An 18854-nucleotide genomic window follows, 5' to 3' on the forward strand; every position below is an offset into this window, starting at 1 on the left:
AACTTTGTAGTTGTCGATGTACCCAGCCATCTAGGGATTTTTATTTTATGAAGAGAATCCAAATGATTTGCGAATTCTAGCCATTGCGTCAAAATTTCCTCGGGTATCGTCTCATCCCAATCTATATTTAACAGCCACAGCTTCTGAACGATCAATTTTGCTACCACCGTTATTGGTGATAACCATCCCAATGGGTCGAAAATTCTAGCTACCAATGACAGTACTTTTCTCTTTGTCATTTGTGAAGGATTACTAAAGCTGACGTTGAATCGAAAGTGGTCCATATTGGGATCCCACCCAACACCCAAGGTTTTTATGGACTCGTCGTCTTTAATCGATATAACTTCATTGCGTCCTCGATTTTCTACAATTTCCGTAATTTTAGGGTCATTTGAAATCCATTTTCTCAAATGAAAATTAAACTTCTGCAGCTGCTGTGCCACTGATTGCAGAATATGTTGACTTCCCTTTACAGTATCAGCTCCAGTCATGAGGTCATCCATATAAAAATCTTCTTTTATAATATTTTTCACCATCTCCTCTTTGCAGTAATCACCTATCATGAATAGTGACCTTACTGCCAGAAACGGCGCCGCTGATGTGCCATATGTTACTGTTGTTAAACGATATTGCTTTATTGGTTCCGCTCTGTTCTCTCTCCAAAGTATGTATTGATATTCTTGATCTTCTGGCCTCACTACAATCTGCCGATACATCTTTTCCACGTCTCCTGTCAATACATACTTCCATAAACGCCATTTCAACATTATATCAAATATATCGCGTTGAAGTTTAGGTCCAGTGTGCATTATGTCATTCAAACTTCTTTGATTCGATGTTTTCGCTGATGCATCAAACACCACTCGCACTTTCGTTGTTCGGCTATCTTTCTGATCACTGCTTGATGCGGTAAGTAATATTTTCCTTTCATCTCCATCGGTACTTGCACCATATGACCCAGTTCCCGATACTCTCGCATGAAGGTTATATATTCAGCTTTTAGTGATGGATATTTCTCCAACTTCTTTTCACCATTCAAAAACCTGGCCATTGCTTGCGGTTTGGATTCGCCTAGTTCCATATCAGCCTTAAAAGGTAATGACACCATCAATCGACCATCATCTCGAATAACGGTCGATTTTTCAAAATTCTGCATGCACCACTGGTCATCATTTGTACACTGATCTTCTGCTTCCACTTCCTCTACTTCCCAAAAACGTTCAAGGTTCGTCGCAGCCACCTGCACTTTTTCCACTTTGCTTATTCCATTGGATAGAGCTCCAGATACTATCCAACCAAGTTTCGTTTGTTGTGAGAACGGACCGCTTACTCTCTTCTGCCCTTTTTCCATTATGTCGGCGTAAATGTCTCCACCGATTATTAGATCAATGCGATCGGATTTATTGAAGAATGGATCAGCCAACATACAGTTTCGCCATTGCTTCATATCTATGTCGAAGGATTTATATCATATCTATGTCGAAGGATTTATCGTAGGTAGTACCATCGCCTGTGAATTGAATACATGTTTGCTAAGAAATCTTGGCTTTATAACTAAGTCCACTTTGTACTTCGACACACCAACCAAAGTACCACCCAAGCCGTGTATTTCCGTTTTTTCTTTTATCCTTGGCAATCCCAAAATCTGCGAAGCTTCTTCCGAAATTGATGTTATCTGTGACCCTTGATCTATCATTGCCCGTAGCAACTCAAATTCTCCCGTCGCTGCCCGTACTTTTACCAATGCTGTTGCCAATAAAACTTGTTGTTGTTTTCTCTCAATTACCATAGATGATGTGGGATTAACTTGCTGATTAACGCTTCTTTGGTCACCATTGTGAAGATAATGATGGTGATTACCTCCACATTTGTTGCAGCGCACAACACTATTGCATTTTCTGTCTGTCCTGTGTAAAAGACAAACGAAACAAATTTTTTTCGCAGCTACCGCAGGCTTTCTCTCTGCCGGTGTCATTGCCAACATCTTCCTGCATTCTATCACCCCGTGCCCACTTTTCTCACAAAAGTAGCAAAATTTGGTTGACATATTATTTTTGTTTCCATAAATTCTCTTCACGTTCACTTCCTGCTCTCCCGCCGCTTCCAACGCAAGGTATTGTTGTTGCAAAAATTCTAAGACATCATCCAAAGTTTGAATTTCTCTCGGCTTCCTTACTTGTTGCTCATATAGCCGCAACCCATCCTTATCAAACTTTCTCACAATTATTCTGGCAATAAATGGTTCAGCATCCTTTGTAGACACATTCATGCCCCTCAACGCCATTACACAGTTTTTGGTAGTGTCAAGCATGCGTCTTATACTTGCCGCTGAATCGCTATTCATTACTGGTTGGTCCAGAATCTTATCACACAAATTCGTGAACATCAATCTCCTATTCTTGTACCTTTTCTTCAATAATTCAAAGGCAGCTTCATAATTGGAGTCGGTTATTTTTAAATGCTGAATTAGTTGAGCTGCGTCTCCTTTAATGGCTGCCTTCAGCCTGTATAATTTCTCTACTTCGGAAAAATGAGGCGAATTATGCACCAAATTTTTAAATAAGTCATGGAATGACTCCCAGTCCTCAATTTTGCCGCTGAACTCGGGTATCCTCACTTCGCTTAACCTGATGTTGCTGCGTATTTCTTTTCCCTCTGCTTTCTCCATTTTTTGCTCTCCAACGACTTTCCGTCGAATACTAAGTCTTTCCGTCATCTCCTCGTATTGTTCAAAGACTTCCTCGTCTATTTCATTCGTTGCCAGCAACTTGTCATAAAATCCATTCAACTGCCGCAAACTATCTTCGATATCTCTCTCATCGACTTCACCACTTTCCAATCTCTTCTCTATTCTTTCGATTTTTTGGAAAAAATATTTCCTTATTGACGGCTTCTCCTGTAGCATTGCCGCTTTTCCAACTGCTGCTTCCTCCCTGCTCCCAAACTCTTCTTTCCTCTCCAACTGCAGTCCCAGATTACTTCCTTCTGCGCCACTGCCAATGTTGCTTTTCTCCTGAACCGTTACCTCCCGACTCCTTATCATCTCCTCAACCTCCTTCACCAGCCCATTCATCATTAATCCGTAAAAATCCTTTACGAAGTAATCATCGCTCTTGGGCTCTATTGTCATCATCACTTCATGATTACTCTTCAATTTCTTGACTGAATCATGATAATTTCTCTCCAATTGATCGAACCCTGCTCTGGTCAGCCGTTCTTCACTCAACTTATTTTTTATTTTCACCATACTTTCGGCTAAATTCTTCTGCGCTTCCACGAATTTCTCCATATTAGCCATTGTGTTTTTTTTTTTTTATCAACACGTACACAACACTAAACTTTTTCTTTTCAAACTCTCCCGAATTCTCCCGACTTTAATCCGGTTCGAAGGACCAATAATAGTTACCGAACTATTGATGTTGAGTATTAAATTCGTACTGATCATTTATTGAAAATTTATAAACTACAATAATTCTTATCCTAATTAAAAAAAAAGACTATATAACTTAAACTAGCTCTTTCTCTTTCAATCTTAAACCTAAACTGACCAATCGAAATACGCCACGAAACATAACCAAATATTCTACAACAGCAGACCAACCAGCCTAAGCCACGATCCTAAACAAACATTAGATAGCATTATCATGGTCTTCAAATGAGTGGAAAATTCCATTCACACAGTTTTTACTTCCTTATCACAACTCAATTTTAATTACCCTGACAATCTGTATCTGCTCGATGCATCAATGTTTGCTATCCCAAATCATAAAATACCATTGACGCTCATAGATTTATTTTAGGTTAAATTTTTAGAGAATCAACAAAAGCCTGTTCCATGAACAATCAATAAATTAGGATTGATGGTTGATGGAACAACTAATGGCTTAGGGGTGGAAGAATTTGTCTATAGGCTGGAGTATTTTCAATGGCAGTATAGAATTCCATGGGCCGAAGTTATACGAGGTTTTCCCCTTTTGATGACTGGTCGTGCTGAATCATGGTATTGGCTATTTCAAAAGACTCACAAGTTTCATAATTGGGATGATTTGAAACACAGTTTGCTTAGCCAATACCAGACTTCCCGTTCTAATTTTGAAATTTTAACCGATTTAGCCCAACGTAAACAAGAAATGAATGAATCAATCGACTCGTTTTTCCACGTCATGGGGCAAATAAGGGCCAAATTAGTACAGCCCATATCTGAGTTCGACATGATAAAGATCATGAAGAAGAATGTGAAGGAGAGTATTGGCAGAATCGTTTACCCAAAACAGGTCTCATCGGTCGAACAACTCAGAATGGAATGTAATGAGGCTGAAAAGAATTTCCCTAGACGTGATAACAGGAATGTACCCCCTGCTATGCGTCCCACTAGACATGTCAACGATATTTATATGGATTTGACTGAGACTAGTTCTGAGAATGACTATGACAGTCCAAGGGTGCAAGAGGTGGCTGCGGTCAATCATGAGAGAAATTTCAAGGCACCAATGACATGCTGGAACTGTCGCCAGCAAGGACACTCTTTTCGAGACGGCGAAGAGGCTGTTAGGACCTTGTTTTGTTACAAGTGTGGTAATCCTGGTACAACCACGCCGAGGTGTAATGTTTGCCAGCAGGGAAACAGGAACAAGGGCGTGGAGAATTCAGGGGGGCCACGTCCGTTAGAGAACCCCTTCAGGAAATTAGACATAGTTAAGTGTTTGTTGATGTCGAATAATAAGATTGTACGTCCTGAAACTAGACATTATGTACCCGTAAAGATGAGAAAAGAAAATTATGATAAGGTAAGAAAAAGAATATTTGTAGAAAATAATGCTGAGAACGTTACGACTGAAATAATACCCAGTACGGCAAAAGTTTAAGAACAAAAGGAAGAAAATGAAATTTTTGTTAGGAGCTATTTTAAGAGCTAGTGACCGATCGGATCCAAGAGTGTATGCCGAAGTCAAATTGCAAGGCATTAATTGCTAGATACCGGAGCCTCTGTGAGTATTCTAGGAAAAGGTTGCAGAGAATTGCTGGATCAATTGGAGATGTCCTTTAGACCGATATTTTCACAGGCAAGAACCGCTGCAGGTCAGGACCACACAATTCTAGGTAATGTTAATTTAAAAATACAGTATAAAGACAAGATTGAAGACATAGACTTTTATTTATGTCCTGAACTAGAGCAGCAATTGTACCTTGGCATAGATTTTTGGAGATTGTTTGGATTGGCTCCAGAAATCATAGAAGTTAATGAGCTCGACATTGAAAATATAACAAAAGATATTGTAGGGGAAGATGAGGAATATAAATTAAACCCCCACGAACTGACTCCGAAACAGCAGGAGAAATTTAAGAAAGCAATTCAAAGCTTTGAAACGTTTGAAGATAAGGGTTTAAGCAAAACTAATTTAGAAACACATACAATCGTATTGGTTGATGGTGTGGTGCCGGTAAAGGACCGTCATTACCCTATCTCACCGGCAGTACAGGCCATAGTATACGAGGAGATTGATAACATGCTCAGGCTTGGGGTAATAGAAGAGAGTAAAAGTCCTAGGAGCAACAGAACTACGGTCGTGAGGAAGCCAGGGAAGAATCGATTCTGTCTAGATGCCCGAAAGTTAAATAAATTGATGGTGAAGGACGCGTACCCGCTCCAAAATATAGAAGGCATCTTGAGCAGAATCGATGAAACTTACTACATAAGCAGTGTAGACTTTAAAATTTGCTTTTTGGCAGATCGAGCTCGATGCCAAAGGCAAGTCCTACACCGCGTTTACAGTACCAGGGCGCCCCCTATATCAATTCAGGGTGATGCCGTTTGGCCTCTGTAACGCGGCACAACGCTTATGTAGGTTAATGGACCGTGTAGTACCCCAGCACCTGAAGGAGAATGTGTTCATCTACTTGGATGATCTGTTGGTGATCTCCAGCGACTTTGATGAACACGTTCGGTTGTTGGAGGAGGTTGCGAAGTGCCTGAGAAATGCCAACCTTACGATAGGCTTGAAGAAGTAGCAGTTTTGCTTTCGCGAATTGAAGTACCTAGGGTTCATCATCGGTGACGGTAAATTGAAGACGAATCCAGATAAGGTTAAGACCATACGGAGTATCAAGGTACCCCGGAACCCACGGGAAGTAAGAAGCTTCCTAGGAACCGCTGGGTGGTACAGGCGCTTTATAAAAGACTTTGCCTCAATATCGGCCCCACTAACTGATGCACTGAAGAAGTCAAAGAAGTTTGAGATGACAAATGAGGCCATATCGTCATTTGAGGGTCTTAAGCGGGCCTTGACTTCAGCGCCTGTACTACGCCATGCCGATTTCTCGAAGCGTTTCTTTATACAATGCGACGCCAGTGAGTATGGTATAGGGGCGGTACTGTTCCAGTTGAACGACCGGGGGGAAGAACACGCCATTGCCTTTTATTCCCAGAAGATGAATGCCTGTCAGCGCAATTATAGCGTGACAGAAAAGGAATGTTTGTCTGCGGTTATGGCAATTAAGAAGTTCAGGCCATACGTCGAGATGATGCCTTTTACGATCATCACAGACCACGCCTCTCTCAAATGGCTGATGTCATTGAAGGAGTTGACCGGGAGATTGGCTCGTTGGTCCTTACAACTGCAGGCATTTGATTTTGATATTGAGCACCGTAAAGGGTCCGACAATGTTGTCGCTGACATGTTGTCTAGAGCTCCCACCTCCATAGACATTGAAGAGATCACAAGAGATGATTTATTGGATTTCGAGACAAATGAGTTTGAGAGTAAGGAATACTTGGACTTGATTCGTGACATAATGGTTAACCAGGAAAACTTACCTGACCATAAGATTGAGAATGATAAGATAATTAAGAAAACCCTATTTGATCAGGAACTGGAGGAGGAATTCATATGGAAACTCTGGGTGCCAACTAGCCTTTCTCATGAAATAATCGAAAAATCCCATAAATCTCTCACTTGCGCTCATGGTGGAGTGGCCAAGACCCTGGAACGGGTTAAACGATTTTTCTATTGGCCTCGGATGACGGTACAAGTTCGACAATAAGTGAAGAATTGCCAAAGCTGCCAGGAGGCCAAATCATCTAATCGAAATATGATGCCTGGGATAGGTCAGGGGGTAGTGACTGAAAGACCTTTCCAGAAATTATACATTGACTTTTTGGAAAATACCCCCGCTCCATGCCTATGTCTTTATTGTTGTGGATCACTGCTCCAAGTTTACTCTTCTTAAAGTCATGAAAGAGGCCACCGCCACAAATGTGATACAATTTTTCATTCAAGAAGTTTTTCACAAATTTGGGGTACCTGAGGTTATCCGCAGCTATAATGGTGTACAATTTGTTTCAAAGGCCTTTCAGGAAATGGTGGAGGCTTACAAGATCACCCACTTGAGAACTGCGGTATATTCGCCACAATCCAATGCTTCAGAGAGGGTTAATCAGTCAGTGATCACGGCGATCAGAACCTATCTGGATGAAGATCATAGGGACTGGGATGCATACCTCTCTGAGATTGAGTGCGCGTTGAGGACGTCAGTGCATTCGGCCACCGGTGTAGCGCCTTTCTTCGCACTATTCGATACCACATGTTTTCAAATGCGGCTGATTACAGGCTGGCCCGTAAACTTATGTCGATGTCGGATCATGAGATGAAGGATTTGACAAGGCCAGACAAGTTGGAGGTGATCAGGGCCCGGATTAGCGACAACATGCACAAGGCATACCAACGGAGCGCCGAAAGGTATAACAGAATAGCTCGTTGCGTCAAGTTTATACCCGGCCAAGAAGTATATATGCGGAATATCGTACAAAGAATATAAATGCAAAATTTTTGAAATGTCGAGTTGTACGGCCTGTTGGCGAAAATATGTATGAATTGGAGACGATTCAGGGCAAACCAATAGGCATATATCACGTAAAAGATATTAAAATGTAGTGCAATATAGAGTTAGAATATGATTTTTCTCTCAGTGCAATATTAGGATAAGTTATACGTTCGTGCTTGTCCTAATATAAGAGATATCTAAATCTATAGTGCAATATAGGTACAAATATCTGTGTTTTGTCGTGATTGTTTTTTTTACGCTACACCCCTCTATACCGCCTAATTATAAACACGCTTTTTCGTAATTCTACACTTGTTTCTTTTTGTTTTCCTGTGATCATATTTTTTTGTGATTATACACTATTGACTAGACGATATAAGTTTCTATATTCATTTATAACTATTGGACCTGCACGGTCTTTTCTTTTTTATTTGTCCTATGGGCGAACGTGTGTATCTTACATGCCTGGACATGTGAATGATGGTGTTTTCCGACATCGATGAGAGACCGCACCTGCAAAGAGGAAGAGAACACAAAATATCGGATGTTTATTTTGAAGGATGGACATTGTTTACTTCCCTAATGGTGAACTGCAGTATTGCCCGGCTGAATCTCAGGGTGTGGGAGTTCCCCACGTTTATTTCCAGCCCCTATTCTCTTATGGTTGCTGGCGGGGTCTGGAAGAGCTGTTTGGACACCCCACCATGTCCAGGGTGGTTGTTGAATGCAGCATTTTAACCAATTCCTCTTTATGTTCCTGCGTAAATAAAAGAAAAATTATTAGCAAATTATTATCAAAATTATTATTTGTTATATACTCCCTGACGGCTGCGTGTTAATAAGAAAATCGATGATGACATTTGGGTTTGTTTGACAGCGGCACGGCATTATCGGCCAATGTTGCCACTCATTACTACTCGTACTAAGTAGTTGGTAGTTAGTGGGATCCGTAGAGTACGATTGATAATGACGTGTGGTAGGTTGATTCATTCATAAATTCTATGCGGTTATGAGAGAGAATTATTTAAAACCGAGACGAATTATTAGAAAAGGCCAGATATAACAACGATGATGAGAATATTAAATAGAAATGTCGGATAGCTTCCATTATGTCGGCCCTGGAAAATCGCCATTGTTTCAACTCTGGCCTATAAAAGGGCATAGAAAGGGGAAAAACGCCATTAGTTGTGAAAAGAGTGGTGCTGAGCAGGCACAGATTAATAATGATCTCAAAGTAAGTGTTAAAAAAAGGACGTTAATATGTGAAAGTAAATTTAAAGATAAAGTGTTTTTCTTTTATAGTAGGGTGGTATTTGTTTTTGAGGATAGAGTCTAACGTCGATTTTTATTTAAATAATTAAAGCCCCTGAGACTGCAAAAGGTAAATTTATTGGGGTTAGTTTTTTTGTGCGCTCTATATGAAAAATTTCCCTGTTTTCAGGAGGCGACGGAATAAATCTAGTGGAAAGGTTATCCAGGAAAATATTGACAGTGATTCCTACATCGTAGTAGCCCCAGAATCCACGGCGCAACCAGCGTTTGTTGCAGAAGTAAGGTAGGAGCGTTCCATTTAATTTTTCCAAAGTTTAATGTGGCCGAGAATTTGAATAAAAGGAGTATTAAAGTCCGTCCTTCGGAGAGACCATCATTACCGACGCTATTCAGTGGAGGAACTCCATCTGTCGGCCACTGGCATTAACACTTTGTAATTTTTGTAACAAAGTGGTTGGATCACCAATACGTACATGTTCGTGAGAGCAAAAGCTCAGCACCACAACAAATTCCCAAAATTCTTAGTCTTGTTTTTTTGTTGTTCTTTTGTGTTTTGCGGTCATCCACATATATTTATGTTTGGCTCTAATTCATGTGTTTCTCCCTTTGAATGCATAATTATCATCTTGTGGGTCTTCTGTTTGGTACTCGCACACGCATTTACACACAAACGCAACTTCTACATCCAACATACAGATAATTTTTATTATTGATCGCATCATTCCACCAGTGTTGTCTCGCATGATACAAATAATCAGCGAGACTGATGCGACAAAATATTGGCGGTACAAACAAGCAAGCCAACATAATTAACAAAACGAGCCACAACCATCATCATGACGAATAGGTTTATTAAATAAGTTCATGTATTTATGTCAATATGATTTTTTTTTTATGTTCAAACTTTAGATTTTTTATTTATTTATTTAATTAATTATAAACTTTTATTTATATTTTAATTTTGATATTACTTTGACATCATATTTGATTTACACACTGAAAGAAATTCTGTGATAGGGCCCCCAAAGATAGATATTTTTTTTATTTATTCATAGTTTTTGGTTTAACTTTTGTTTGAAACTGACAAATACTTACCCGTAGAACTTACCTAAGCGAGCTCCTTTAGACCAGGTCATGGGGAATTTTTTATTAAAGGGCTTTAAATTAGCTAATTAGTCAGAAAGGCTTCAATAAGTCTTTGAGGGTTCTACGATCGTTGAGTTTTTGGTCCAAAAAGACCATTCATCTTATTAATTTTCATATCTACAACACCATTTCATAAATAACTTTGTAATTAGAGACAACCAGCAATATAAAATAGATATTAGGAAAAAAATACTTAAAGTTAGATTAGTCTTAGTTTTATTATAATAAATATGTTTATATCGTGATTGTTTAAAAATTTAAATTATGATGCGTCAAAGTAATTGTTGAGGGGGATGTAAAGTGGTAAGTTAGGTGATGTGGGCGGGTTTGTGGGGTCACACAAATACGCTGTAATGTTGACCAAGGTAGGGCGGGCGACCGGAGGTCAAAGAACGATCTCCCAAAACAAATGGAATGTGAAAGTGCAGGTGTAAGTAGTGTTTTTTTTTGTATTTGATGTTATTGTTTTTTTATTGTCTACGGGCATAGGGCGAGGATATAGGGTTGGGACCTCCCCAGAGACGTCGACGAAGCTAGCCGGTGCCAGAAAATATCCTCAAGCCGCGATAGGTACGTGTAACATCACTTTTCAGAATAGCACTGTAATTTTTTCTATTAGAGCGTTGCTCTATTCTGTTGCGGAGGCACCCTAATATAGACCAGCCGATTCTTTTAAAGGGTGATTTTTTTGAGGTTAGGATTTTCATGCATTAGTATTTGACAGATCACGTGGGATTTCAGACATGGTGTCAAAGAGAAAGATGCTCAGTATGCTTTGACATTTCATCATGAATAGACTTACTAACGAGCAACGCTTGCAAATCATTGAATTTTATTACCAAAATCAGTGTTCGGTTCGAAATGTGTTTAAATTTTGACAAATTTTGTTCAGCGATGAGGCTCATTTCTGGTTGAATGGCTACGTAAATAAGCAAAATTGCCGCATTTGGAGTGAAGAGCAACCAGAAGCCGTTCAAGAACTGCCCATGCATCCCGAAAAATGCACTGTTTGGTGTGGTTTGTACGCTGGTGGAATCATTGGACCGTATTTTTTCAAAGATGCTGTTGGACGCAACGTTACGGTGAATGAACACATTTCGAACCGAACACTGATTTTGGTAATAAAATTCAATGATTTGTAAGCGTTGCTCGTTAGTAAGTCTATTCATGATGAAATGTCAAAGCATACTGAGCATCTTTCTCTTTGACACCATGTCTGAAATGCATGAAAATCCTAACCTCAAAAAAATCACCCTTTACTTGCCCAAAGATTCGAAAGAAGACACAAATCCAAATCGATATGTTTTTTATTGATGGCTCATAAGGACACAAGAAACATGATGATGAATGAAACAACGATCATGCATTTTTTTTTTGGGAAAAGGTACAGGTAATGGACACGCAGTCATGGCCTCAGGTATTTCCACAATGTACACTGGTCATAGTTGCCTGTCCCGGCGTCTGGCAAAATGCGTATACAAATTATTATTAGTTATTAATACAGTGACAGAACAAGTGGCATACACACCTGATTATATATGATGTCTCAATATGTATAATTTATACTATTGATGCCTGATGGCCCATGTGGGTTTGCCTTCTGCCCATGGGTATGACAACTTATTTTTTTTTCCTCTAGTTGTCTGTCTTTATTGCTCTGCCGTGGGCAAAAAAGGTTGTTGTTGTTGTAGCAGTTTATTGTGTTCTATCTTTCGTCTGCTTGTGTTCTATCTTTCGTCTGCTTGATTCTGTTGAGTGTCAAGACCCAGGAACTCTGCGACTAAGATGGGGTGCGTCCACAGGGATCTGGGTCTGAGTCGAGTGGGTCTGGCCGGGCAGTTAAACAGGTGACGTGTATCGTGCGGTCCCTGGTTACAATTGGGACATACATCTTGCACGTCGGCTTCAATCCTAGCTCTGTGGGAATTGAGGCGGCTGCATCTGCCGGAACGTAATTGAGCCAGAACCACTCTGGTTTGCCGGGGGAGGTCGATTTCTTCGAGTGCAATGGGTGGCGGTCGTTCTCCAAGGACTACATTCACCCGGTAGCCAATTACCGCGTCTGCTACTGTGTCTGCATGAATGTTGTTTAGACCCGCTTGATATGCTGCTTGATCTAGAGGTTCTCTCTTGTAGCGCTGAACTTCACGCTCTAGATCGTGTAGATCTACCTTAAGGCTTCTGGGCGGTGGGTATCTATCCACAAGATGATGATTTGGTTTCTGCGATAGCAGCCCAAAAGGTATTGCTTAGAAAGCATGTAGTTATGTCTTCGAACTGGTAGGATCTTTGTCTCCTGATGGAGGTGGTCCACATGAGAACTGAGGAGACAGCCCGTCGCAGCTCTAAGGGCGTCATTCTGACAGATCTGAATATTATTCCACTGCGTGTCACAAAGTTGACGAGACCACACTGGCGCTGCATAACTTACCACAGACCGGGCAATTGCTTTGTACGTGGTCAACAAGGTTTCTTTGTCTGCACCCCAAGTGCTGCCAGCGAGTGACTTGAGGACCTTGTTTCTACTTTTGACTTTATTGCAGATTGCTGTGGCATGTGAGGAGAATGTATAAGAGCTGTCAAATGTGACGCCAAGTATTTTGGGACACTGGTCGGTCGACCATCACAGTCAGCTCAGTATTCACCTCACGCGTATTTGTAGTGAACAGTGTGGCTGAAGATTTGGTGGCGGATATCTTCAGATTTCTTGCAGCGAAATATGAGGCAAGCTCGTTGAGGTAGACGTTCAACCTATCGCAGATGTCATCAATGGGTGGGGGGCCTGATGCCATGATCGTACAATCGTCCGCATATGATACGATCTCTATGCCGTCTGGAGGATATGTAGAGGTTAAACAGTGCCGGAGATATCACCCCACCTTGGGGAACTCCCTGTTTCACTCTACGGTGTTTCGACTTCTTATCCCTAAATTCCACAAAAGACTGGCAACCACACAGATAATTCGCGACCCATCATTTCAGGCCTGGCTGGAGGGTTGTGTTGGCGATGTCCTTAAATAATTTGGCATGGCTGACAGTGTCGAATGCCTTCGATAGGTCCAGTGCCACGAGGACCGTCCTATCACATGGCCTGGGTTGATTGAAGCCACGGCAAATGTGTGTGGTGATGGCATACAAAGCTGTTGTTCTGTGCAGTCTCCGAAATCCATGTTGATGCTCGGCGAATGGAAATTCTCCTACGAGGCTCGGGAGGAGTAATGCCTCAAGCGTCTTTGCCACTGGTGAGAGAAGGGAGATCGGTCTGTACGACTCTCCCAAACTCGGGTCTTTTTCAGGCTTCAGTAGCGGGATCACTCTGACCATTTTCCAGACATCGGTAACCATAAGAGTGTTCAATGACAGGTTGAGGACAGTGGTAAGGTACTCAACTCCAGGTGAATCCAGATTCTTCAGCATCAAAGTAGAGATTCCGTCGGGGCCCAACGCCTTGGAAGATTTAGCGCCACGGATAACATTCGTAACTTCGCCCACGGTAAATTGTGATGGCTGTTCATCGGCTCGGAGACCACGAATACGGCGAATGGCTCGTCTCCTTGCCCTGTCTCTCTCGGGTTCACTGAAGCGGCGATCGGTATACTCTCTGAAGCCAGTCCAATCGGCCTTCTTATAATTGATAAATGTCCGGCGCTCAGAGGTTATGAAGTCGGGTGGTCGGTCGATGGTGAGAATTATGGGGAGGTGGTCTGACCCCAAAGAGATGACGGCTTGCCAGGATACGTCACTCAGGAGATCAGGGGATGCAATTGAGATGTCTGGCGAGCTGCTGCACCTCCTCGTAATCCTAGTAGGGGCATCCTCATTCACCGTGCAAAACGTGGAGCTATCTATCTGCTCTGCCAAAGCTATGCCACGCTGGTCGTTACCTAGGGGAGAATGCCATGACGTGTGATGCGCATTAAAATCCCCCAGAACCAGACGATTATGGCCAGATAGCAACCCACTTATGTCGGGGTTGTAAGCCTGGCCATTAATCGGGACACAGCTACCGGTATATACACGTTGTATATCCCTATCTCGGCAGTACCAGACCTGACTGCTACCCCCATACATTCCATGTAGGGGTCACTAGCGTCAAGCGCAGGCGAGATAGGTCTAAACTTGTGGTGTGCGCCGAATAATGGCACTACAGCGCCACCTGGTTGTGACTTGCCTTACTCCAGCGACACCTACTGGCTATGGTTGGCCCTCATCAAGGAGAGGGAGACAACCAGCTGACACCAACCTGTTATTATGGCTGCCCCCATATGTTTTGTTGGTGCCGGCTGGAAGACCAACTTCATGATGGAGACCAACCAAAGCCAAGCTGGCTAGAGTCCCCAAGATGAAGCGTTCTTTTTGGATTTGGACAGCGAAGCTACCGGAGGTGGAGTGAAAGCCCAAGAATAAAAAAAATAAAAAGACAGAGAAACCGCGGTGAAATAGTGTTTTTTTATTTAATAATCTTGCCTGGGCTACCAAACAAGCAAAGTAAAATGTAATGAACTTAAAGCTAAATAGAATGGCAATAATCTACAAACAAAGACAGCTAAATCTACAAGGAAATTGTTAAATGATTGTGAATTTGAAATAAAAGAAACTGAAATGAAAGAAATCTAATAATTAAAAAAATTTTGTAAATCTAAAGGCAAATTGAACGAACATTAAGAGAAGAAAAAGAAGACATTTAAAACCTGAAACAAAAAGATTTAAAAATCTGAAAAGGAAATATTGAGAAAAAGTATTGAAAAACTCTGAAATTCGTGAGAAAAATGAAATAACTAAAAATTATTAAAAATTGTTTTAAATTGCAAAAGAAAACCTGCAAAGAAACGTTGAAAACCTGAAAAGAAAGTAATCCCTGAAAATAAAAAGGGGGGAAAGATTAACCTGAAAAGAAAATAAAGTTACCTGCAAAGAATAAAATAAAAAAAAATCAATAAATACTCACCCAGACATAAACTCCACCTCCACTGTCCCAACGTTGGAATATCAGCCAGTCAGGCGATAGCAACACGGCGTTGGTCAGCCGACAACGCCCAAGGTACCCACTTTCGAATCCCATTTCCATACTTGAAACAAGACAATACGATTGACGTGCACGGACGGACAGACAGATACTGGACCACATACTCTTAAAATAAAGGTTTAATATAAAAGAAAAGCAGTAATTAATTAAGGTTTGAGACAGAACAGACATCAGGTTCTTATTTAAAACATCGCCAGAACTTAGGAGGCGAACTTTCAGTGTTAGGATGAGCTCACCCTAGGCCAGGAAGTATTTTACATAGAGACACTTACGAGCCATTGCTCCCACATTGATGTCCGCTCTGTAGAGGCACGACCCCAGTAAATCCTGCAAGAACATAACTTTTATTTAAAGAAATAGCTACATAAGACTATACCCACATGATACTTACCATTATCAGACGGACGGACAGGAAATAGGGTAAACGGCAAGCAGGGTTGACGACGCTCCAAGGCAAGCACCGAAGCTAGACGAAACCAGCTTCAACATTAATAGCCATCCATAGGCCAGATCCGAGGAAGACTCGATGACCCATATTCCTGGAAGAAGAAGCAAGAATTAAATTATTGTTAAACTGAGAAATTTTCCTTTTATTTTTCCTGCATCCATTTCGAATTATGAATTTAAAACATGAAATTTTGAATTAACTCATTCTTTTAAATTGAATTTTAGAATTGCTTTATTTGGTTTTCCTCTTTGTTTTTTTTATTTGCGCTTACCTATTTAATCATAGTTATAAATTTGTTAGATTCTAGTTACTGCAGAAATGCAATAAAGCCAAAACTTGAAGTTTATAACGTTATTTCGAAGTGTTTCCTGTTCTAATTATTTAATGAATATGGAAGGCTAAAAAGCAGGTAAGAAAAAGGGTAGCTCAAACTTACCGGTCCAGGACAAACAGGTGTATTTGGGGTGTCCTCATAGATTATGACGCAAGAGGGCACCATGGTGGGGAGGGTGCGTCCTGACACCAGCTGAATGCTAAGTGGTGTCAACATGGTAGTGTGTGTCTGTCTAGTATTGTTCATGGTTGTTGTGTAGGTATCAGTGTCCCTCCATCAGCTGGTTGATTTTTGTTTTTTGTCACCTGCTTTGGAGGAGGTGAACTGGCAAGAACCGCGCCCTTTTCGACTGAGCCACAGCCGGTGCTCGAACGCCAGCAGCCAGCGCCCGTCAGTTCATTTCCTCCCCTCCAAGCAAAGCAGGGTTCCTTCGGGAGCACGACAAGAATGGCGCCCGCAACATGGGGCCCGAGAATTCGGGTGACCGTTTCATTTGTTTATAGTGGCTGTTACGATGTGTCCTTTGTGAGTGTACTTGTGTGTCTCGACAGTTAATGTTTTAATACAACATTGGTCGCAAGCCCCAAGGAAAGCGAAGGATATAATTGTGACAGAGTTTCCTGCCCATTGCTTATGTGCGACACTGAGTCTGTAGTAGGCAGTATGTATGGATGGCCTTCGACATAGCCTTGTGGCCATAGGGATGGAACAGGAAACATCCATTTCATTCAATAGCACTTCAATAGCCCAATTTGTGTTGGCCAGTCCTCTCTTCAGGACAATAGACCGTCTCTCCTGTTGAGTCCGGCAAGTAGGGACGTTGTTCCACGCCGATTAGGCGACAGGCGGGTTTGTTGGCAAACACAAACCCAGTCTTTTCAATTTCCTGATACCGAGATTTTAACCTATAAGAAGAAGACAGATTCAGAATTTATTTGGAGATTTCTGTTTTATGTTTGTTTGCACATACTACCATGTTTTTTTTGTTTGTCCTGGATGATATGAGGTGGAGCTACCATTTTTCTTTATAAATTGAATTGTTGTTAGTAACACATAGTTTTTACAGGATCTGGTAATCCGATTACCTGTAGGAATTTAAAGAAGCAGAGAATTTATTTAATTGTAATTTTTGAAGTAACATTTAGGATTAGATGGTGGATACAAGAGCGAATAGTTATTCGAGCGCAACTACTCTTGCAAACGGTGAAGCGATGGCAACAACAACAACCATAACCACGACGGTCCCGTCAGCAACGGTGTCAACCACAACAGCCATGGCTCCCATGATAGTAACTTCCGCGGTGGCGACTCCAGCTCCATCCGAAACGAACACCTCTGGCTCTTCTTTGGGTCAGTCAACTCCTGAAACACCGAATTTCAGCAGCATAACAGCGCGAACAATCCAGCGGGAACGACGAGAACAGGGAGACCAAGCAGGAACTGGTCAAGAGCACGCCACTGTGGGTCAAGAGAGCCAAGCAGACGCGCAGCTCAACGCAATTATAAACTCTGCAATTGGTGTTGGGCAGATGGAGCTTGTAAGGCTTTTGGATGAAAGGCTGCGGTTGTTAGTTCCGCAGTTGGTCCATCAAACATTGGAAGGAACCCGAGGTCCTACCATGCAGGGTTTTGACCAGCGAGCGAACCGAGAAATACAGGCGAGTGATCAACAACCAATCGGACTGGCGGCAACGCAGTTAGTCCACACAGAAAGACCGCATCTACCACCTGTAGGTCATGCAAGGCAAGCCTGTCAGATAACGCCACATCCACAAAGCGTCCAGCCAGGGCAACAACGCCAATATGGCACAGCGGCAGAAAGTCAATGGCCAGTGTTTTCAGCTCACCAGCGAGGACAACCAGCAGCTGAAATGGAATATGGTGGAGATTACCGGTATAGCCAGCCACCAATCCAGTCACATCCAGCAGCAGCTCATATGTCTCCCGGTCGATTCCAAGCACCTGAGTATCCACACGCGCCAAGGCGCGCAAGCCCCAGGAAAGTGGACATAGAGAAATGGAGGCTGAAGTTCGATGGAAAATCGATAACGGCCGAAGATTTTATGTTCCGGCTCGAGCAGCTCCGTCAAGATTTTGCATGTGATTGGGATGAAGTGCTGGTAAAGTTTCCCCAGCTCTTGGATGGCCCTGCTGAAGACTGGTACTGGATGCAGCGAAGACTAGGACGCATCAATAGCTTCCCTGATTTGAAAGAGGCCTTTCTCAGCCAGTTCCGCAAATTCGAAAGCGATTTTGACGTGCAGCGGAAAATGATGGATCGTCGACAGGCACCGCATGAGTCGTTCGAAGATTTTTACAACGCCGTGCTACGATTGCGGAACCAGCAGCGAGAGCCTCTACAAGAGCAAATGCTGGTAGAAATGATGAAGGGGAATCTGAAATCATCATTAGCAGCCCTGGTTTTCCCTATACGCATGTTTGGCCTACAACATTTTAGAGAGGAATGCCGCAAAGCAGAGCTTCTGCTAACTAACCAAAGGCAGGCGGCCATGGCGCATCGGCAACAGTTTGCTCCTCGAGTGAGTGAGTTAGAATATGAAGAAAGAGACGCTGAGCTTGAGGTGGAAGCTATATCAAGGCAAAACAATTATATCTGCTGGAATTGCAGAGAAAAGGGCCACGGTTTCATGGATTGCAGATCAACCACTAGGAGTTTGTTTTGCTATGGTTGTGGTTTGGAGAATGTGGTAAAACCAAACTGTCCTAGGTGCAAGGGAAACCGACAGACGGGCACGACGAAGGGGGAGACGCGCCCGCACTTTGCGAACCCCTAGTAGTTAATGTCT

The 18854-nt window shown here is 42.1% G+C and overlaps 1 protein-coding gene and 1 long non-coding RNA gene across 2 annotated transcripts; one reads left to right on the forward strand and one right to left on the reverse strand.

The window, feature by feature from the left end:
* Positions 1 to 817: 817 nt before the first annotated feature.
* LOC131996799 (uncharacterized) lies at positions 818 to 1447 on the reverse strand. Its single transcript, XM_059366754.1, has one exon. The coding sequence runs from the start codon at positions 1445 to 1447 to the stop codon at positions 818 to 820; it is 630 nt and encodes a 209-aa protein (XP_059222737.1).
* Positions 1448 to 8966: 7519 nt separating this feature from the next.
* Positions 8967 to 9429, forward strand: LOC131997141 (uncharacterized). The gene is made up of 3 exons (XR_009398084.1): positions 8967 to 9055; positions 9108 to 9202; positions 9263 to 9429. It is a non-coding gene; the product is annotated as an uncharacterized LOC131997141 (long non-coding RNA).
* The last annotated feature ends 9425 nt before the right edge of the window (positions 9430 to 18854 follow it).

The sequence above is a fragment of the Stomoxys calcitrans genome, chromosome 1 (assembly GCF_963082655.1).
Source record: "Stomoxys calcitrans chromosome 1, idStoCalc2.1, whole genome shotgun sequence".
In the NCBI taxonomy this organism is placed as follows: domain Eukaryota; kingdom Metazoa; phylum Arthropoda; class Insecta; order Diptera; family Muscidae; genus Stomoxys; species Stomoxys calcitrans.

Coding starts and splice junctions, on each gene's coding strand:
- LOC131996799 (XM_059366754.1), bottom strand. CDS start 1,447: ATGAAGCAATGGCGAAACTGTATGTTGGCTGATCCATTCTTCAATAAA.